Source organism: Nerophis ophidion, linkage group LG06 (assembly GCF_033978795.1).
Source record: "Nerophis ophidion isolate RoL-2023_Sa linkage group LG06, RoL_Noph_v1.0, whole genome shotgun sequence".
In the NCBI taxonomy this organism is placed as follows: domain Eukaryota; kingdom Metazoa; phylum Chordata; class Actinopteri; order Syngnathiformes; family Syngnathidae; genus Nerophis; species Nerophis ophidion.
Genome location: NC_084616.1, coordinates 30254391 through 30278294, shown reverse-complemented (window position 1 = coordinate 30278294; position 23904 = coordinate 30254391). Strand labels below are relative to the sequence as shown.

The 23904-nt window shown below is 39.4% G+C and overlaps 1 protein-coding gene across 4 annotated transcripts; it reads right to left on the bottom strand.

The window, feature by feature from the left end:
* Positions 1-686: 686 nt before the first annotated feature.
* Positions 687-23396, bottom strand: senp1 (SUMO specific peptidase 1). 4 transcript variants are annotated; one of them, XM_061903327.1, is made up of 19 exons: positions 22757-23396; positions 22560-22606; positions 22301-22488; positions 15368-15448; positions 13252-13327; positions 12276-12435; positions 12052-12196; positions 11861-11979; positions 10463-10746; positions 10314-10377; positions 10203-10241; positions 10036-10120; positions 9827-9961; positions 9567-9698; positions 8006-8209; positions 7853-7932; positions 7696-7780; positions 1820-1915; positions 687-1742 (listed from the first exon to the last, which is right to left on the bottom strand). In XM_061903327.1, the coding sequence occupies exons 1-19, from the start codon at positions 22894-22896 to the stop codon at positions 1680-1682; spliced, it is 2223 nt and encodes a 740-aa protein (XP_061759311.1). In that variant the 5' UTR covers positions 22897-23396; the 3' UTR covers positions 687-1679. The 4 variants fall into 4 exon arrangements, with proteins under 4 accessions (XP_061759311.1, XP_061759312.1, XP_061759313.1 ...); XM_061903328.1 differs by having other exon boundaries at positions 22301-22458; XM_061903329.1 differs by having other exon boundaries at positions 22301-22455.
* Between the last annotated feature and the right edge of the window lie 508 nt (positions 23397-23904).

Genomic DNA, 23904 nt, shown 5'->3' with positions numbered 1-23904 from the left:
CACTTCCACATTTTGATTACTTACAGAAAATGACTTCCATGCATAATTTGTATTTACTTTAAAAATCAATGTTGTCAGAATGTCAAACAGGAACATATTAAGGTGCTGTCAAATGATTACATGTTTTTTTAGATTAATCACACTTCCGTTTAAATAAATGTGATTAATCTCAGTAAATTACTAACATGCATAATTCAAATTAACTATAACAAAAATATCAGGACAAGTGTTTGAAATGCTGTCAAGTTATATTTTTTAATCAACTAAATCACACTTTTATATTTTGATTAATCACAGTAAATTACTTGCAGGATTACATTAAATTACCTTTACAATCATATTTTGTTGTCAGAATGTCAAACAGGGAAACATTTTCAGATGCAGTCAAATGATTTTTTTCTTTTTTACCAGATTAATCACACTTCTGCGTTTAGTCACAATAAGTTACTTGCGTGCAGAAATTCAATCAACTTTAAAAATATATTTTGTTAAAATGTCAAACAGGAACATTTTGGGTGTTTTGATGGGATTAATCACTTTTTCATTTTGATTGTGATTAATCACAGTACATTGCTTGCATGCATAATTTAAATTAACTTAAGTAGAAAAATAATTTGCTGTCAGAATGTCACACTGCGACCTTTTTTAGGTGTTTGACCTGAATAAATGTCATTTGCTCCAAACAGTTGTAGCTAAAGCAATATCAGTTTATTTTGAAACAAAAGTTGCCACAAGTTGGAGTCTCCTCACACATCTTGGCACTGACGTGATCACTGACTGTAGAACAACCGGTGTTGTTACCGTTCATGGTTAAGGTGTACAAAAAATAAAATGTGCAATTAAGGGATGTTTTGTGATTATAAGCTGACAACCCTAATATGGTGTATACACAGTATATTTTTAAACATACATATACTGTATATCCTCCATTGATATGGCACCAACAATAATACAAGATAATTTATTACTGAAACAATTAAATCTACATAAAAAATAGCAAGTACATAAAAAGTATTATACAATGTACCAAGACAATTTAGGTTCTGAATATATATACAAAGTTGAAAATATTCTGAATTCGTCAAAAGTTGCTGTAGACTCCCGTACACAAAATAGAATTTGAAAGTTAATTTACAATCTTTTTGCAAAACTCATGAGGACTTTTTTCCAGGTGTGACAAATAAGACTACTGTGTATCACTTGCAGAAGAATTCTACTTCCATTCAATCACATTCTGCATGGCAATGTCATATTTCAACACCTTTTTGTTGAAAGTCAAATTAGAAAAATAATCCTCTATTGAAAGTAAATGTGCATATTACAAGAGAAAACAATGTACAAGTCTTATGGCCCAATACAAAGGTGCCATTAGGAGAGTCCTAGTATGTCATCTAAACATGTGTGGTTGCTTCAAACTGAACACTGGACTTGACAATATGCTTTATAGTCAGTAAACAAGAAGAACTTTTCAGATAAATCCTGCAGTATTTGAGGTATGCTCGCTCTAAAGACAATTCAAGAAAACAAAACAAAAAAAAACCTAAGTGTGGGTAGACGACTTGGGGGCAGTGCTTAGAGCTCCAGCAACATCCTGTAAGGTAAAGTTCAATAAGCTTGGTCAGTCCCTGATCTGATGTGCTGGTGTTGCAGGGCCTCGGTAGGCCTGCTGATGTTTCCTTTCACAACAGTTTACGGTTCACTATCTCCCAAACCATCCTTCTTCTGAAATACGGCATTTGTTTCTGCAAAAAGGATCAACAGAGCACATGTTAGCAGCTGAAGAAGGCTCCCATTCATGCTGATCGGGCAGAGCAAATACCTGTGTGAATGTAATTGGCTTGTCTTTGGTAATGTAATCTGCATATTTACATGTGAACATTCCACAGTCACTCCCGTTCATTTGCTGTGGTATTTCCTGCAATGACAAAGAGTGCATAAGCATTTTTAGAGATAACATATAAGTACACATTAAATACTTTATTGACAGGCATTACAAAGCATATTTTAAAGGCCTACTGAAACCCACTACTACCGACCACGCAGTCTGATAGTTTATATATCAATGATGAAATATTAACATTGCAACACATGCCAATAAGGCCCGTTTAGTTTAATAAATTACAATTTTTAATTTCCCGCGGACTTTCCTGTTGAAAACGTCGCGGAATGATGACGCGTATGACGCGTGTTTGTGACGTTATTGGTTGGAGGGGACATATTAGCCCAGCACCACTTACGGCTAAAATTCGTCTCTTTTCATCCCGCAATTACACAGTATTTTGGACATCTTTGTTGCTGAATCTTTTGCAATTTGTTCATTTAATAATGGAGACTATAAAGAACAATGCTGTTGGTGGAAAGCGGTGTATTGCAGCTGCCTTTAGCACCGAGACACAGCCGGTGATTCTTTGTTTGTTGTGAAGCTTTAACACAGAGCGGTCAAGCGAACAGGTTTCTCTGCGTCAACCAGTAAGTTTTTGGATGGGAAAATTGTGATATTACGTCGACTCTTACTGGAGACTTCAGTGGATTATGGGACCTCCTCCTGTAGCTGTCAAAAAGGCAGCTGTGATCTTGGCTCCTCAGCTTCTCACGGAGACACTGGCGTTCACCGCAGCCATCCGACTTTCATGTATGACTTTATAATCTCACTAAAATACTATTAACACAATAAGCAAATAAGGGATTTTCCAGAATTATCCTAGTAAATGTGTCTAATTACATCTGAAACTCTCTCACTGTCGCCGCCTGGAGCCGTGACCTTTTTTTTTTTCTTTAGTGCTCCACTCTAACTTTCCTCATTCACAAATCTTTCATCCTCGCTCAAATTAATGGGGAAATCGTCGCTTTCTCGGTCCGAATCGCTCTCACTGCTGGTGGCCATGATTGTAAACAATGTTCGGATGTGAGGAGCTCCACAACCCATGACGTCACGCGCACATCATCTGCTACTTCCGGTACAAACAAGGCTTTTTTTATTAGAGACCAAAAGTTGCGAACTTTATCGTCGATGTTCTCTACTAAATTCTTTCAGCAAAAATGTGGCAATATCGCGAAATGATCAAGTATGACACATAGAATGGACCTGCTATCCCCGTTTGAATAAGAAAATCTAATTTCAATAGGCCTTTAACTGTAGTTTGGAAACAATAAGAGTGGTGTTACATTAAACAAATAAGCAACTTTAGCGCAACAGCCTCATATAGCTTTGTACATGGAAATGCCTCTTAAATTTTTTTGTTGTATAAAACTGAGCGCCATTTTAGTCATTTACTGCAGTGTTTTTCAACCTTTTTTGAGCCAAGGCACATTTTTTCCGTTGAAAAAATCCAGAGGCACACCACCAGCAGAAATCATTAAAACACTAAACTCAGTTGACAGTAAAAACGTTGTCGCAATTGTTGGATATGACTTTAAATCATAACTAACAATGCATCACGAGCTCGTGTCTCAAAGTAGGTGTACTGTCATCACCTGTCACATCACGTCCTGACTTATGAGTTTTTTTCTTTTGTGTAGTGTTTTAGTTCTTTTTCTCCTTTTTTGGTATTTTCCTGTAGCAGTTTCATGTCTTCCTTTGAGCGATATTTCCCGTATTTACTTTATTTTAGCAATCAAAAATATTTCAGTTGTTTTTATCCGTCTTTGTGAGGACATTGTTGATTGTCATGTCGTGTTCGGATGTACTTTGTGGACACCGTCTTTGCGCCACAGTAAGTCTTTGCTGTCGTCTAGCATTCTGTTTTTTGTTTACTTTGTAGCCAGTTCAGTTTTAGTTTTGTTCTGCATAGCCTTCCCTAAGCTTCAATGCCTTCTCTTAGAGGAACTCACATTTTGTTTAATTTTGGTTTAAGCATTAGACAACTTTTTACCTGCATGCTGCTTCCCACTGTTTCAGACATCTACAAAGCAATTAGCTATCGGCTGCCACTTACTGGTAGGGAAGAGTATTACATGGTTACTCTGCTGAGCTCTAGACAGCACTGACACTCAACAACAACACATAATTTGCAGATCACTGGTTTGAAGAAAATATTTTTAGCCCAAATAGTTTACATTAGATCATCTCCCATGGCCCACCAGACTGTATATCACAGCACAGTGGTTGAAAAACACTGATTTAGTGGATTTGAAGCAATACCGTGTGCTCTTTGTGCTAAAAAGGTACATCAGCACCACCTTGTGCACTGGAGGCTCCCCACACCCATTCTGTGGTGCACTAGGAAGGGACTAATTAGAGTCATGAGACGATGGCCAACTTGGTTTCTGGCAATCTCCTCAATGATTGGTCAATAGGCACTCACGTGGCTACAGGGCACCCTGACTGCCCCTAACTTTGACCTGATGCTATATGTTTGGAGCATTTCCTCATTAGTTTTTGGACGTTTAAAATTGCCCTGTTGTGCAACATGCGGCTGCTCACCCGGGGGAATTATGGGAAGGCTTTACATCGCTTTCCCCACAACATTGAAAAAAAAATGTGGTTCACAAACAACACTGGAGAACCACAGATTACGTGTTGTGCGAGGTAAACATACAACACGTCTGCGTTTTGTTGAGGTGAGAACACGCAGAAGCGAATGCAAATAACAGAAAAAATTAACAAATTTACGAGATGGTTTGACAAAAACAGACTCTTTGAATCTCAGTAAAACTAAAATAATTACACTCAGTAACAGTAGAAAAGAAGGTTGGACACAAATACGAAGAGGGACATTGAAAGAGTAAAATAAAACACATTTGGGGTATAATAATAGATGAGAAAATGAACTGGAAGTCTCATACCAACATACAAAATAACATGGTAAGAAATAAACCGAAAAGGAATTAAGCCAAATATCTTCTGGACCCAAAATCATTTCATATTCCCTATTACTCGTTTGTGTCACAATATCTGAGTTATTGTGCAAAAATATGCGGAAATGGCTACAACAGTACACTTAATCACTTACCATGTTACAAAAAAGAAAGCTCGGTTAGAATTATAGGTGATACATACAGTGATGTCAAATACATTGGAGGCAACCACCACATTTGACATACTTCACACAAAAGTAAAAATTAATCTGTGATTGTTGGTCCAAAGCTAATGAAGATATTGACAAAAAGAAGGAAGTAAGGTGTTTTTGTTCAGAGTATTTTATTTTTTTACATTTATTGCTACGTCGGATGCGTGTTAGAGTGCCCGCTGGTCACAAAACACTATAGAGGGCTGTAGCAGCAGAGGGCGTCAAAATTATACTTTGACGTAAAAAAAAAAAAAGCATGTTTTGACTTTATGAGTTGAAGTATGTTTAAAACTACTTATAGACATCATTTGGGGGGTTTTAATCAGAAAAACAAAAAACAACGACAGCAATTGCCAGCATCCAGGCACAGATGTGTATGTCCCTGGTAGCAGTCATGGCGCCTGTTCAGTTGGCCACACTCTTTATACACAACTCTGAGATTAATAGACCAACAGCGACACCAAGTGGTCAAAACGAACACACTGACCCCGTGTATGTCCGTTTAGCGTTAATCTTTTACTTTTAATACTTGATAGGTGTCCCTGAATTATAGTGTCAGTTCTTCTGAGACTATAGAGTAGTGCTCTACTTCAGGGGTGCCTACACTTTTTCAGGAGGGAAGCTACTTTTTAAATGACCAAGTCAAGCTGATCTACCTCTTCTTATAAAATAGAAATACTAATATATATATATATATATATATATATATATATATAATCGCACTATTTCTCCGATTAATCGCGATTAACTGCATTGTATACGCAAAGCCCAATAATGAATTCAAAAGTAGTGTGTAGTGCATCTTTATTGGAATATTCTCCCACATGAACAAAAGCGCCAAAACATTTGTTTTGTTGTGCAAACACAATTTAAATCAGTCCTTGTTAAACAGTAGCAGTTAAATAGCATATTTTATGAAAATCAACTCAAAAAATGTAAATACAAACATTTAAGCTTATTGCCACTGCCAGGGTATTTAAGTTATCCTGTTTGTTATGGAAAATAAATATAATCTACTTACAAATCTCTGAGCCACAATCATAACATCTGAACAGGCAATTTCTGAGGTAACAGCAGAAACATTTTTTTTTATCAGGGATCTTATGTTTAAAAAACCTATTTTATAGGTAGTGGGCTGTTTTAGGGAATTTTTGATCAAATTATCCGTAGTAGCAGTATTAATAATGTTGTGTTTATTCTGCGTAGTGCACTTAAAATAATTATGACCATATCTAGGAAATGATATGATGGGAATTTTGCTTGGTGCTTTGATATACTGAACGCATCATATACATGGTACTATATTGTGATTGTTATGAGCCTGCGAAAAAAAGAACTACCCTACCCAGCATGCAACAGGAGTGACGAGCATGCGCGGTAGCCCGGTATAGGTTGTGTTGCTATGACGGCATCTTGTATGTTGTGATATGCACGCTCTGAAAGCAAACGTTAAGAACTCAGCCAACACGCCTCGTCTGCATTATTCATAAATAGACAGACAACACATATACTCCGCTGCTTCACAGGCCGCTGGATGAAGCCGGCAAAGTATTCCCATGCTAGCTAGCAGGTCTAGCAAGCACGGGTCATTCAGTCCAAAACGGCCCGATCTATCCACATCCAGAATTGTCTGGCGGTCGTAAGTGATCCCGGAGTGACCACGCTGTAAGCCAGCCATGAAATTTGCAGAATTGTCCGGTATTTTTGCAAAATGTTCCATCTTTACCAAGAGCCCCTCCACGCCGAAGCCCGTCCGGGCGACGCCATCTTGTTAAGAAAAGGCGTTAACAAAATAAAAGCATGTAAACAACATACGCAAATGTGCGATAAAATAATTGTCGGCGTTAATAGATTGATGAGTTAACTCGTAATTAACGCATTAATTTGCCCACCCCTAATATATATATATATATATATATATATATATATATATATATATATATATATATGTATTTTTGAAACAGACGTTTTTTGTTAATATGTTAAAGGTGTTTAATAAAATTCAAGCATTAAACATGTATCATGTTGTAATCGTATGCATGTACGAAATAAACTCAATCCATAACAATAACATATGGATGGATTCCTTTCTTTCATAAAGACAAGAATATTTTTTGGTGTATTACCTGATTCAGTTTGGCTGATAACTTCCACATTTTTGAATTTACATTGTGGAGGAGAAAAAAAGTCCTCCTTTCTGTCCAATACCACATGAAAGTGGTTGTTTTTTGTCATCTCATTTGTCCAGCTTCCATTGTTGTTTTAAACACTTTACAAGAAATACATTAACGCCAAACTCCTTAGCTTGCCAGCTTGTGTGAGCTAGCTTTCTGACTCTTATTTTGTTAGCGCAGGCAGGATGGAGCAGCATTTTTTTAATTGTGAAGACAGAAACCGTGCGGTCGGTATTTAGGCTTTTGACAGCGTGTTCGGCGCGAGAGTGTTGAAAGCCAGCATCCTCTCACAAAATCCTTGGGTGCAGCGAATGTCAATCAAGTGACGTCATAGTGAAGATTGATGATCGCTAAATTTTAAGTCTATTTTTTTAATGCCGGGTTGGCGATCGACTGCCACACCCGCCGCGATCGACAACTGGGCACCCCTGCTCTATGTTATAAGAAGGAAAAAGGACTAACTCCATTAACTGGGAAGGACACTTACGAGCCTCATTAAATGTAGAACTTACATTGCGCGTTTTGCTGGATAAAGTCCATCCTGTGGTATCCAGTTCTTGACCCTTTTTGTCCTTACTTTCTTGTTGCAGGTATTCACTGTAGACAACACACTGAGTTCATCTTTACAGTCTACATGCAGAAAATCCCTTTCACATCAGTGCAACTTACAGCAACACTTTGCAAGCTTCATCATTGTTTCCTCCCATAGAATCAAAATATGTGACAGCCTTTTGTCGGAAATCCACCACCTGAGACAAGGAACGTGGTGATATTAGCTTGTTATAACATACTCAAACATTCCCATTGCTTAGTACAACTTACAGAGAGGCACCAATGCATCCTAAGGTGGACAGGGACCAAAAGAATGTCTTTGGAAAAGATGTCCATCTTTTTAGTCCAGCGGCGGACAGCAGAATATCCGCTACTGCGCAGCTTGGGATAGAAGAATGTGCTAAATGTGTTGACAGTGGGCAGCTTGGGGTTTTTGCTACGTTCCACCAGCAGATTCATGTAAAAGTTGATCACCTGACAATAAAAGGACATGAAATGCCCAAATTAATGAAGATTGGGTTGAAATAGCACCAAGTGTTAAGTGCAAGTAAGTTAGACTGTTGATGACCAATAGCGAATTTGCAATAATGGATGCATAATGAACCCTTAATCAATGCCATAACATGTGTATAAATTGCAATTGCATGCAGTCAGCAGTCAATTTTTGTTCTTGACCAAGAACACAAGTTCACGCTTACACTACAAAAAAACATTTTTATGCATGCTCCGATTAATCCCTGAGTGAGATTGACCGATACCAATGCGATCACATGTATTAACTGTAAATTTAAAGTATGCTTGCTCTAACAGTATCAGCACAATGTTTAAATTAGTTCCCAATTTTCTCTTATGACATACAAAGGTTTGAGCAAAACTAATTCAATAGTTCACAATAATAGGGATTGGCGATGAAATGATGTCAATATAATACAATACACACACAATCAATATCAATAAAAAATGTGTTTGATATATAAATATACTTTTTTTTTTTTCATTTTGTCGGAAGAAACCAGTAGTTGCAAAGAGGTTGGTTGCATTAAAAAAGCCCTCGCTCTCTTGTAAACCCAGCCACAAAGAAAGTGATCACTGATTAGTAGGAGTCACCCGCCAACAATTATCAAGTTTGGTTGCGTGATCCTGTCGTCTTGCGTTAGTTCTTTTGCACTGTGTGAGAAGAGAAACTAAAAATGAGTGCTGCAGCGAGACAAGGTATTGTTAACAAAACAGGAAAAGTCCCTAATACAGTATGAACGTTTTTTTTTTGTTGTTTTTTTGTTTTTAAACGGACCGTAGTCGGACCAAGGCGCTCCTATGATCAGTAATACCTCAGTTTGTAAACATTGACAAAAAATAAAGAGAAATATCACTATCAGTCTATCGATCATATAGATGTTTTATTAATGTCATTGTTAAATTCATGCTAATATTTCCTTACTTTCTGCTGTAAAATCGTACCATTTAGACTTCCTAAACTTTACTAAAGACTTATTTCCTGGTGTTGTAGACTCGTCCTCCAATGATTTAAGACTTACGATACCAAGAAATGCAGTTTATCTGCCAAAATGAAGGTGATGATTATCAATTTAGGGGATTGGCTCCACCAGGTGTATGAAGATGCACAATTAAGTACTGGACCCTTGTCCACCAAAAAACTAAAATAAAAATAAATAAAGTATCTGCCATACAGGATCGATTTTTGTGATAGTCATTAAAAGTCATAAATCGGCAATAACCAATCATATTCTTTTTACGGAAATCAGCCGATTGATAGGCGGACCCCGAATAAAGAATTTTAAAAATGGCTCTTAGACAAGGAATCTGTGCTCACCTCATCATTGAGCCAGTTAAGGCCACTGAGAGTCTGCAGATCTTTGCGGGTCAGGCTAAGACCAAATCCCTCACTGAATACTTCATCAGGACTCCCGCGTCTTAGGACCTTGTCCACCTGAGCTTCCATCTCCTTAACAAATAAACAAAGTGTGAAAGGCAGGAAAAATTCCCGACGTTTACATCGTCATTACATTAAGTTAAAATATCTTAATATTATAAAAATAGACAAGCGAGTACATATGTAGATAATAATCCTACCTCTGAGAGTTCTGGGAATTCTGGTTTATCTTCAAAAGGCTCTTGTATTACTAAAGTCAAAGGAATTTCCTTCTCCAAAGGAACTCGGACATGGACTTCCACATCTCTGCTGCGGTGCCCTACTTCAGACAGTCGCTAAGAACATAAGAACACAGGTTAGTGGAACGTAAAGGGTGGTGCACAGCCTGAGTGATGAGTGTTGTAGCTACCTGCCGCTGCAGCTGGGCTGCCAAAGCCTCCTGCTCTTCTATATGTCTTCGTCTTTCTCTTGCCCGAGAATCATACATACTTGTCCTATGGTCACATATGTTATGTTTTTATGACCATAAGTATTAAACTCAAGTATTGAATCAATTAAACTAACACAGGTACTTACAGCTCTTTAATCCATATCTCGGCTTGGAAGCAAGGCGCTCTGTGAAGACAGATGTTTTTTGTTGTAAGCGATTTGTAATTAATGGTTTTAAAGCCAGAAAACAAAGCTAACCTTGAGCCGTCTTGCTTTTTAACCTTTTGCTCAGTCACAATAATAACGGAGTCACCATCATGAGCTAGAAGAGAAAGGACAAAAGCAAATTTGCAATTCACTCAACAATTCAGTACACATGTACCAAAAAAAGACGGCAATCAACTTACCTGATGACTGAGTGTCCTGAGAGGAATTGTCTTGCAGTGTGGAAGGGGAGGGAGATGACAAGAGGGGAGCAGGTTGAATGGAGCTGAGGTCCGTGTCCTGAGACCATGTCTGGTTCACTGGTTTGCGGGTGGCACCCAACGGGCTGGGAAGGTTGCTGGAGCTCTGGCTAGATACCCCCCTGGGGCTGGGAGGACTGCTTGGCCCCTCTGAAGTATCCCCTGCCGCTGAACCAGCAGGGGAAGAAAATTGTAGCAGTCTCCGGCTGGTGCTCAGAAAGCTGGTGCTGAAAGAACGTGAAGATATAAACATGAATAAGTTGGTTTCCCGCAAGCACAGAACAGGCAAAAAATTTGATAGGAATCAATACACATTAGCAACCCATCAGGTTTTCTTTAATGCAGAGACTGAATATTTCTCAACTGTGGCACAACAATAAACAGATTGATCTCTGTATAATGTGTTTTGATTTTGCCAAACCAATGGAATAGTCTCAAAAGCAGACTTGGAAAGACTAATCCATGCCTTTGTCTCCAACAAGTTAAACTACTGTCATGGCCTTTTCACTGGCCTCTATAAACGAGCTGTAAAGAAGCTGCAGTACATCCAGAATGCTGCTGCTTGATTCCTGACTAGAACCAGAAAATATGACCAAATCAGTCTAGTGCTTAAGTCACTGCACTGGCTTCTTGTCGCTCAAACAACAGACATTAAAACAGCTCTGCTTGTGTACAAGTATTTTTATGGTCTTGTGCCAAAGTACATCTCTTACATGTCAGAAGCATTTGAACAATCTCGGCCTCTAAGAATCTTTAGAGAATGGTTCTCCTGCTGGTACTCAGTGTCTGGACAAAACATGGGGAGGCTGTTTTCTGTTTCATGCTCCTAAAATCAGGAATAGTCTTCCAAAAAATGTGTGACAGGCTTTAACGTTGACAATGATAAAATCCAGGCTGAAAACACTTGTTTAATTGTGGTTATTACAACTGAAAAAATTGTATCTACCTTTCGCCCGTTGTAGCTGAGATAGGCACCAGCGTCCCCCGCGACCCCAAAGGGAATGAGCGGTAGAAAATGGATGGACTTTGATTTTAATTTGAATTATTGTTTTTGTTCTTATTATATTTTAGATTTTTGACATGATAATTTTTATTTTTTTTTCGCCTTTCCTGTAATGTTCTGTAAAGCACTTTGAATTGCCTTGTGTACAAATTGTGCGCTATAAAAAAAACCTGACTTGCCTTAATTGAACTGTCAATTTGAGAAATGTCTTTAAGAGGTTAGCTCTAGTTGACCATATACAGTATATATTGTGATTATTAAACAATACAACTGATTCTAAATTCCCAAAGTGATTACAATCAGTGAGTCAATGTTGAAGGGCCTTCATGTATACTTACAAATCTCGATGAGACCGAACAATGGAATGCGGCCGGCCATTGTGAACACACGACGACTGACCACCTGAGACCATGTTCAAAAGCTGCCTGTAGACCTCCTTCTCCTCTAAACAAACCGACTGGACACATGGGATTAGGCATGAGTTGTTAAAGAAAAACAAAGGTTGTACAATATTGTGCCAACGTCTCACCTCCTGAGCTGTGCAGCAGGGCTTATTGTGAAGTGTGTGGCTGGATGACGTTTTATGTGACGGGCTTGGAAAAACTTTGATTGGAAAGGTCTTCTCGTACATGCTATTGCTGGAGCTGCTGGTTGTAGATGCCCCACTAAGCACACTATGCAAACATAATGTAATCAGACATGACAAAACCAACGCTGACTACACAGACTTAAGTACAGAAATGGTTGCAGCACCTTGGTGTGGCATATGTTGTTGCTCTGAAGTTTATGGGCCTGCCGAGCCGTGCAGAAGGGGGAAATTTGGATGTGATAGTAGATGGCAAGCTGCATGGATGCCCATTTATTTTTGGTACTTCACGATGTCCTGGATTGATGTGCATTTGCCGCCTGCAAACTTTAGAATCCCCAAACAGACTTTTTATTTCCAGGCAAAACCAGGGTTGCAGATAGAATGTGACCATAAAGCGGCACTCGTGATGCGTAGGCCTGGGTCAACAAGAAATCACCCATTAATCAAAAAATAAATGAAAATTAACTTGATAACTTTGGTGTCATTATTATATATCCATGTTCGTGTGTTTGTTTGTTTGTTCTGTCTCTTGCTTTCAAATAGAGTGGCAGAAGATTCACTATGTGCATTGCTCTGAGCAACTGAGTGTGGTTTCTCAACAGCAGAACTACTGTAAATGAAAGGAGCAAACCCTCGACAGTCATCCACAATCTTTGTCTCGGTGAGCGGAGGCGAAGCTAGCTTCTGACAGCGCTAGTCGCTAGTGTAAAGCACCACAAGGTAACACATTAGGATGAAAAAAGATGATTGCAAAGCAAACGTCCGTTGTGGGATTATTTCAGATTCAAACTGAATGAGCAAGAGGATTCTAAAACAGTAGTTCAAGATGTACAATATTTACACTGAGTGCAATTTTTGCTAACAAATATCGAGTCATTTTATTTGTGTTTACTTATTTAGGATACGGTAATTAGAAGTTCTTGACCAAATGGTAACAAATAATAAGTAAGAGTATTGCATTTGAAAAGGTTACATTATTATTATGATTTAATTAGTGCTTAAATTGGTTTTAAAATATAGCTTACAATATTATCGCTTATGGGCAATAACGTGTGGGACCATATTATTCAGAAATACTTGCTATTGACCCAGGCCTAATGATGCACAACCCTGTTGCAAGACCTTAAAAGGTAAACTCACCTGATTTAGAGGTTTTCCACTCCAAAGTTGTCGAGGGAGCAGCAAAAGTCTGGTCCAAAGAGTTTTCTTTGGAGCTCTTAAGAAAATAAGACCAGCACAACTTCAAACACTAGAATATGTTATTTGCACTGCTGCGCTTGTTAAGAACAGTGTTTCATTCTCATGTGTATATTAATACTAATAACCTACTCACTGGCCTAGTGGTTAAAGTGTCCGCTCTGAGATGGGTAGGTTGGGAGTTCAAACCCCGGCCGAGTCATACCAAAGACTATAAAAATGGGACCCATTACCTCCCTGCTTGGCACTCAGCATCAAGGGTTGGAGTTGGGGGTTAAATCACCACAAATGATTCCCGGGCGCGGCACCCCTGCTGCCCACTGCTCCCCTCACCTCCCAGGGGGTGAACAATGGGATGGGTCAAATGCAGAGGACAAATTTTGCCCCACCTAGTGTGTGTGTGACAATCATTGGTACTTTAACTTTAATACGCTTTGAAAAACAATAGTACTACTACCACTGTTGGTATGCAGGCCTGATCTAGTCATACCTTTACGTAAAATAAAATTGTATCAGACTTATTAATTAGGGACGTAGAGGTATTGCGGTTTCAAAATCCTCACAATAATTATTTGACGTGCAATGCTATCCAACAAAAACTTGGTGACTGTTTTTTTCTGACACTTTTGCGGTAGCCAGTCTAAAAATAAAACTACATCTCTAAAAATCCTCAGCAAATGCGGGACCGGCAAGGTGAAGGCGTGGAACGCTGTAAAGGGGAGAAAAAGAGGAAGCTTGTGGGAGAAGTGTCTTCGTAGCAGATAAAAGCAATTGTTTTTTCTGACATTACCCGAAAATGTCATCAAAACACATTCATAACTTTTTGAAGTATGTCGCTAACAAACAGCCAAACAAACCCTGGCAAAAAAAAAAACCTCTTTAGCGTAACTAATATCCGCGTACAGCAAAGCAATGCGCGCCACAATCGTCTTAAACCTACACAAAGCCACTCACTGCGCACAATGCGGAGGTAAAGCGCCCGGTGGAATCGCGGACACTGCACACCATGGGAAATAAGAGTAAAATGAGAAGCACCTTGATAAACCATCACCCGGAAAATATACAGTGGGGCAAAAAAGTATTTAGTCAGCCACCGATTGTGCAAGTTCTCCCACTTAAAATGATGACAGAGGTCTGTAATTTTCATCATAGGTACACTTCAACTGTGAGAGACAGAATGTGAAAACAAATCCAGGAATTCACATATTAGGAATTTTTAAGAATTTATTTGTAAATTATGGTGGAAAATAAGTATTTGGTCAACCATTCTAAGCTCTCACTGATGGAAGGAGGTTTTGGCTCAAAATCTCAAGATACATGGCCCCATTCATTCTTTCCTTAACACGGATCAATCGTCCTGTCCCCTTAGCAGAAAAACAGCCTTAAAGCATGATGTTTCCTCCCCCATGCTTCAGAGTAGGTATGGTGTTCTTGGGATGCATCTCAGTTTTCTTCTTCCTCCAAACATGACAAGTTGAGTTTATACCAAAAAGTTCTATTTTGGTTTCATCTGACCACATGACATTTTACCAATCCTATGCTGTATCACCCATGTATCCATTTTGGTATAAACTCAACTCAACTTGATCCGTGTTAAGGAAATAATGAATGGGGCAATGTATCGTGAGATTTTGAGCCAAAACCTCCTTCCATCAGTGAGAGCTTTGAATGGTTGATCAAATACTTATTTTCCACCATAATTTACAAATAAATTCTTTAAAATTCCTACAATGTGAATTCCTGGAATTTTTTTTCACACTCTGTCACTCACAGTTGAAGTGTACCTATGATGAAAATTACAGACCTCTGTTATCATTTTAAGTGGGAGAAATCGCACAATCGGTGGCTGACTAAATACTTTTTTTGCCCCACTGTATTTGAAGCAAGCGAGGCTAAACATCTATCGGTAAGGTATTTACATTATCGAAATACATTATTTAAAAAAAATGTCTGCTGCAGACGACACTGCTTTTCAGAAAGTAAAAGTTGAAAGACACTGAAGTGAACATTATTGTTTTACACTTGTTACACAGGATGTGTCACTTTAAAGATACTCAACTGTAAGTGTTTTTGTTATCATTGCTTCTGCAATGAGATGAGGCGACCTTTCGCCGAGTGCAGCTGGGATAGACCCCAGATCCTCCGCAACCCCGAAAACGACAAGTGGTAGAAAATAAATGGATGAATGAAACAGTGAATGTTCCAGCACAATTCTTTGCCCTTAAAAATACATGTTTGTCGTAATACATTTTATTATAACACTTGAACATTATGTTAGTGTTCAACATAATGTCTAGCATTAAAAGATTACAGTTGGTACAAAATGCGGCTGCTAGACTTTTGACAAGAACAAGAAAGTTTGATCACATTACGCCTGTACTGGCTCACCTGCACTGGCTTCCTGTGCACTTAAGATGTGACTTTAAGGTTTTACTACTTACGTATAAAATACTACACGGTCTAGCTCCATCCTATCTTGCCGATTGTATTGTACCATATGTCCCGGCAAGAAATCTGCGTTCAAAGGACTCCGGCTTGTTAGTGATTCCCAAAGCCCAAAAAAAGTCTGCGGGCTATAGAGCGTTTTCCGTTCGGGCTCCAGTACTCTGGAATGCCCTCCCGGTAACAGTTCGAGATGCCACCTCAGTAGAAGCATTGGAGGGGGTCCGGTCCGATCCGGTGGCCATGTACTGCTTGCCTGTGTATCGGCTGGGGACATCTCTGCGCTGCTGATCTGCCTCCGCTTGGGATGGTTTCCTGCTGGCTCCGCTGTGAACGGGACTCTCGCTGCTGTGTTGGATCCGCTTTGGACTGGACTCTCGCGACTGTGTTGGATCCATTGTGGATTGAACTTTCACAGTATCATGTTAGACCCGCTCGACATCCATTGCTTTCCTCCTCTCTAAGGTTCTCATAGTCATTATTGTCACCGATGTCCCACTGGGTGTGAGTTTTCCTTGCCCTTATGTGGGCCTACCGAGGATGTCGTGGTGGTTTGTGCAGCCCTTTGAGACACTAGTGATTTAGGGCTATATAAGTAAACATTGATTGATTGATTGATTGAATTACAGCATTCCTGGTGAGCCCTACTGGAGGGGAGCAGTGTGTGATGCCAGAATAGGGCTGGGCGATATATCGATATACGATATAATTCGCGGGTTTGTCTCTGTGCGATATAGAAAATGACTGTATCGTAATATTCGAGTAGACGTTCTCACGCAGCTGTTTTTAGCTGCGGGCATTACACTACACGCTCTCCTCGCTCTTTCCTGTGTCTCCTTCTCACAGAAAAACAGGCGCACATTCTTACATACGTCACATACTGTCACGTCATACGTCACATACGTACACGCCCTCGCCCAGCAGAGAGGTAGCGGCGTGGCTAACGTTAGCTGTGATGCTAGCGGGTTGTTGCGAGAGAAAGAAGGTGCGAATCTGGTAATAAATGAAGGAAGAATTAATTCCCAAGAAAAACAGCACGGGGCCCATCGTCTGGCGGTGGTTCGGCTTCAAGCGGGAATTAGTCGAACAGACAACTTTAATTTGTCATGTGTGGGGCACAAGCGTTGCTACCAAAAGTTTTGGTAAATTGACTTAGTTGTGATTTCCTTCTCTGCATGAAAGTCCAAAAGTAGCATATATTAGTGCAGTATGAACAAGAATGTTTTAATGTAGGCACATAGAATCACCATACTGCTGTGATTATATGTATCCAATATTCATTCAAGGCAAAGGCAAAATACCGAGAAATACATATATATCGCGATATGGCCTAAAAATATCGCGGTATTAAAAAAAGGCCATATCACCCAGCCCTATGCCAGAACATGCTTCATCACTATCATATCATTTTTATTCAATATTGTCTTATAGGTTTAAGTGTTTGCTCCTAAATTAATAACACTAATCAGTTAGAATTTATTATAATTACATATTTTTAATTTTATTTTTCAGGATTTAATAATAGTTCAAGTGGGTAAAAAAAAAAAAAAAAAGAGGATTTTTTTTTTTTTTCAGGCAAAATTATGCACTTAGTTTTTTTTCTGTTACAGACTAAAAATCTTAGTATAGTCATAATTTGTTTAAAGTCGATCTCTGTTTCTTTTTTTTGTTTAACGTTATGGATAAATATGCAGAAATGTATTTCTAACAACTTCATAGACACATGCAATTTATAGTCATGGCGGAGAATACGGGGGCACGGAATTATTTTTCCGAGGGCGTAAAAAGAAGTATTGTTTATTTAAAACAATACTGACACTTCATTATTCACACTGTTTTTAAAAAGTCTTTTTTTTGGACAATACATTATTATCATACCGCGTGGCCTTAAGGAACTGCAACATTTTTTTATTTTGCATATCATTGACAATCCTTATGTAAGACAAGTGCACAAGTTCTTTCTTTTTTAGATAGATGGATAGTACTTTATTTATTCCTTCAGGAGATATGCATTCTAAATAAATGATAAATAAATGGGTTGTACTTATATAGCGCTTTTCTACCTTCAAGGTACTCAAAGCGCTTTGACACTACTTCCACATTTACCCATTCACACACACATTCACACACTGATGGAGGGAGCTGCCATGCAAGGCGCTAACTAGCACGCATCAGGAGCAAGGATGAAGTGTCTTGCTCAGGACACAACGGACGTGACGAGGTTGTTACTAGGTGGGGATTGAACCAGCGACCCTCGGGTTGCGCACGGCCACTCTTCCACTGCGCTACGCCGTCCCTATAGTAAATAAATGCGATCAAAAGTCCGCTTACAATGGAGCCTATTGGAGTCGCCTTATTCTGTTTACAAAGCCCTTAAAGGCCTACTGAAACCCACTACTACCGACCATGCAGTCTGATAGTTTATATATCAATGAAGAAATCTCAACATTGCAACACATGCCAATACGGCCGGTTTAGTTTACTTAATTGCAATTATAAATTCCCCGCGAAGTGTCCTGTTGAAAACGTCGCGGGATGATGACGCTTACGTTGACGCGTGCTTGTGACCTTATTGGTTGTAGCGGACATTTTATCCCAGCACCACTCACGGCTAAAAGTCGTCCGATTTAATCGCATAATTACTAAGGGTGTAACAGTACGTGTATTTGTATTGAACCGTTTCAGTACGGGGGTTTTGGTTCGGCACGCGGGTGTACCGAATGAGTTTGTGAGCAAAAGTCTTCACAGGCTTCTTTATGCTTCTGTGTCAGCACCCAGCATTGACCCACCCACACAACCATCTGATTGGTTACATACAAAGCCAATCAGCAGTGCATATTCAGAGCGATGTAACAGCCAATCAGCAGTGCATATTCAGAGCGATGTAGTCAATGCTTCAGCGTCCAGCAGATATGTGTTTAGCAGGGGAGCAGTGGACAGCGTACTCTCCCCAAATGATAAAAAACACCTCCCAGTCACAACAACTATTACTAACATCACTATGAGCCCGTTGACCTTCTAGAAATTTAAACTGCAGCTCAGCTCACTCGCAGTTCTGGCTTGAGGTGAAGGCTAATTAGCTTTTAGCGTAACGTTAGCTCATTTTTCTGTGTGTGTGTGTGTGTTAGGGGCAGCAAAAGCCCTGTCTGTCGGTTATTTCATTTCATTGAACTCAATGGTGTTCAGGGATGAATAGTCTATCCTATTGCTATTCTACTATTTTTTCAGCAATAGTTACATTAATCATTAGTAATGCTACATTACTAATGTAGCAGCCTAGTTTTGAATAGCAGGGTCCCTGCTATCACATGTTGATAAAAATATAACATTTACATAACAAAAGTCAACTACAGGCTTCCAAAATGCTGTAATAAATTAAGCATGATGAGTCGACTTGAAACTGTTTATTGTTGCACTTTTTTTATGTAGAAGAAAGGTTGTTTTCATTTTATTTAATCAAAGCAACAACTTGAGGCAGTTTAATGTGGATTAACGTGGGCAAAATTATTATAGTGTTCCCAATGTTAAAAGGATAAAGCCATTGTTTACAAATTTGGTAAATAAATAACCCCAAAAATTACATTTTGTTGTTTTCTTAGTGTACCGAAAATGAACCGAACCGTGACCTCTAAACCGAGGTACGTACCGAACCGAAATGTTTGTGTACCGTTACACCCCTAATAATTACACAGTATTCTGGACATCTGTGTTGCTGAATCTTTTGAAATTTGTTCAATGAATAATGGATACTACAAAAAAAAATGCATTTGGTGGAAAGCGGTGTATTTCGGCCGGCTGTAGCAAAACAAACACAGCCGGTATTTCTTCTTTTGTTGTGAAGCTTTAATATGGAACAGAGCGGTCAAGCGAACATGTTTCTCTACCACATGTCAACCGGCAGGTTTCGGTGAGAAAATTGCGGTAATAAGTTGGCTCTTACCGTAAACATGAGCGGCGCTTGTGTCGTTCTTCCTGCAGCTGTCAAAGAGGCAGCTGCGACTTTCTTGGCTCCTCCATGGCTTCACTCAGAGACACTGGCGGTCACCACACCCCTCGGACTTTCAGGTATGACTTTATATTCTCACTAAAACACTAGTAATACAATGAGTTAAGGGATTTTCCATAATTATCCTAGTAAATGTGTCTAATAACATCTGAATCGCTCCCACTGCCCTCGTCTTTTTTTTTCTTCTAGTCCTTCACTCTCACTATCCTCATCCACGAATCTTTCATCCTCGCTCCAATTAATGTGGAAATTGTCGCTTTCTCGGTCAGAATCGCTCACGCTGCTGGTGTCCATGATTGTATTCAATGTGCGGATGTGAGGAGCCCTCAGACCGGTGACGTGACGCGCACATCGGCTTCTACTTCCGGTACAGGCAAGGTTTTTTTATTAGCGACCAAAAGTTGCGAACTTTATCGTCGATTTTCTCTACTAAATCCTTTCAGCAAAAATATGGCAATATCGTGAAATTATCAAGTATGACAAATAGAATGAACCTGCTATCCCCGTTTAATTGAGAAAATCTCATTTCAGTAGGCCTTTAAAAACATCAGAAAATGTTATATATACATGCTGCTATAAACAGTCTGTCTGCGTTAGCGTTCATAGTAACAATATCACTAATACTTGGCAAAAATTCAAGTCACGAAATTTAATAAAGTATTTTGGTGGTTTTTGAATGGTTATTTATTGGGCTTTATGGGTAGAATAGAGGACATCCCATCGGCTCAATTGTAAGTGTCAGGCTGTACGCTCAACTTTTTTACTTGTAGTACCGGTGCTACTAAATGAAAAAAATTAGTAGCTCAGAAGATTTTTTGTGGTACAGAAAATATTTAAGAGAAAAATGAAATGTATTAAATGTTATAATTTCATACATATAAACACATTGACTTTATAAGGCCTACTGCAACGCTCAATTAACAGAGAACATACCTAAACTGCGCTACCACTGTGGGTAATATGAGTGTAGGGCTGGGCAATATGGATCAAAAGTCATATCCCGATATCCTTACGCCCATGAACTAAAGTAATGCAGAAACTGGACAGTTTGGTTTGTCTTAAAAGACGTTTCGTCTTTCATCCAAGAAGGCTTCATCAGTTCATGCTCATTGACTGAGATTGGTCAGATCTATACTTCAATTTTTCAGATCTAGCCTAGATGAAAGAGAGGTGAAAGGTCTTCTAAGACAAACCAAACAGTCCAGTTGCAATCAATTGAATGCCCTGAGAATACAATGACCTGGATTAATGAGAACATTTAGAGACTAAATTTGTAACAGGTACATTTATACTAAATTGTAATATTTACGCATTTTGCTCATTTTAAGCATATATGGCGCATTCATTTCAAAAACGCATCAAGATGTTTGTTTTTTTCTTCAACATTACTGATTGCTGCTCACTGTATACTTCATGAGAGGCAACAAACATAATAAAACATCACTTACTGTATAATGTCTATTGCCACTAGGACGCAGACTGATATAATCTTGTTATATCAATCAATCAATCAATGTTTATTTATATAGCCCCAAATCACAAATGTCTCAAAGGACTGCACAAATCATTACGACTACAACATCCTCGGAAGAACCCACAAAAGGGGAAGGAAAACTCACACCCAGTGGGCAGGGAGAATTCACATCCAATGGGACGCCAGTGACAATGCTGACTATGAGAAACCTTGGAGAGGACCTCCAGGGCCTACTGCAACGCTCAATTAACAGAGAACATCCCTAAACTGTGCTACCACTGTCGGTAACACGAGTGTAGGGCTGGGCAATATGGATCAGAAACTCATCCTTTGGCCCATGAACTAACCCATTATTGAAAATATCCGGTGTTTGAAATATCTCCACAATGCTTTGATTATACATTTTCAGGACTGAATTTGCACACGTGCTGCTCCCCAATACTTGCACAACCGATTATAAGTTTTAAATGCTCGCACTGTACAGCCCTGTAAGCGGACTTTTATTTACAAGTTACAATACTTTAAAAAATATATGCTTCCGTCCCATGTCTTTCTTCATGATTATGAACAATAGGCAAAATTATTTTAAAAAGTGCAGTTACCCTATAATGCCGTGACAATATCGAACCATCAGATTTTGATATTGCTACCCCATACATAAATAATTTAATGAATCCCAATGCAGTATTTGTATTCAAGTCACCTTATACACCTTGCAAGCCGCCTAGTCTAAGCTAAATTATGATAAGTGGAAGTAGTGAAGTGAATAATATTTATAGAGCGCTTTATCTCTAGTGACTCAAAGCGCTTTACATTGTGAAACCCAATATCTAAGTTACATTTAAACCAGTGTGGGTGGCTCTGGGAGCAGGTGAGTAAACTGTCTTGCCCAAGGACACAACGGCAGTGACTAGGATGGCGGAACCGGGGATGGAACCTGCAACCCTTTAAGTTGCTGGCACGGCCACTCTACCAACCGAGCTATACCCCCCCCAGTAGCACAAACTGCGGAAAATATTTTTTGAGGCCGCACTTTGTCTAAAATGTTTGCAAAACTTTGCTTTTCTTACGGTCATTGGTGTCCAGCTTGCAGGGGATATTGATGGCTGTGGCTGAGATTGTTCAAGCGGAGGTCCAGGGGAGGCAGGCAGGGCATTTCTCAAAGTAGGGCTCACACTGTTCTTCATCCACGTTGCCACACTCACGCTTCGATTCTTTACCCCTTCTGCTGAAACCAGGATAGTTTCAATAAGCCCTCCTGAAGAGGCACAATACAGTAAAATGTCACAATAAATCATGATGGATAATGGGGGCGGATATTGAAATTACCCATTCGAGATCTCTTTATTGCTGTTCCATCCTTTCCGTCTTTCGAACTTTAGAAGAGAGTGATACATACAATAAAGTACATTACACAGCTGTTATTACTAAGAAATCGAGTAAAACACATGTAAGAACAATGACACATTGTAAGTTCCTTAAAACGTGTGACCGTTGTAAGAATAACGTTTTATTTAAGCTCCTACCATTCCAGTGGTCTTTTCCTTCTCATTCTGACGAGATCATCTCCAGGCGGTCGGTCTGCAAGAGATGGTTCCGGAGCTGCAACACCGTTGCGAAGATTGGCTACGCCTGACTCCAGCCATTCGTAGATTTTGTTCAGCATGGTTCCAAGTAAGTGTGCGAACTAACAGCTCCAGTTCACAGATAACTCGCCACAAGTGCGTGCCGTCTAGCGGTCCTCGGAGACGACACAAATGAACCTAACGCGAGTCATTCGAGCAGGTGTGCGTGAAGCGGGCTGATTAGTAACGTTTCCCCCCAGTCCCCGCTGGCGAGTTAACGGCGACTCGGCTAACCAGGCTACACACTATGCTAACTACACTGCTAGCCTACGTTGTTAGCAGCGCGGCTAATTTACAGAAGTATGTTTAAATTACAACGGCGATGTGTTAAGTCACAACCAATGCATTCGGAATAACGGCTATCATGTTGTGCCTCACGCTAGCCCGTTTACATATGGTTAACGACACTTTAAATGGGCAAAAAAGTCGTTGAAGTGCAGTGTCTCCCGCTTCTTCCTCATTCAAAACCACAACATGGCTGAAACCGAGGTGCCCCTCCATTGACGGTTCTGATTGGACGGCCGTGCCACTTCACCACGAGTCTGACGACATATTACTGGTTGGTTGTCGGTGAGAGACTCATACATGACGTCACGGCTGCCGGCGTTGACCCTAAAATATATATTTTTTGATCAAATCCAGGACAATAATCACGACACATTTGTGTTTTGTTTTAAAGATCTTCTATTTGGATTTACACTGTATGAAAAAAAAAGAAAACATGTTTTACCTTCGCAACTTCATTATACTATTGGCTAAGTTTTACATTCATGAATGTAAGTTTCTCAGTTTTTTGTGCCTTTAAAAAAGAATTAGAAATCTACTTTAAAACACTCTCTACCACTAACAACAAAAAAACTGTGAAAACTATGATGCTGTGTTCCAAATTTTGATTATTTACAGAACTTGAGTGAACCTATGACTACATTTTGTTACATATATGTGTGTGTGTATATATATAGGGCATATACTAAGCGCCTGCCTTGAATTACTGCCGGGTCAAACTCACTTCGCAAAATAATTAGCGCATGATTAGTATTACCGCCTTG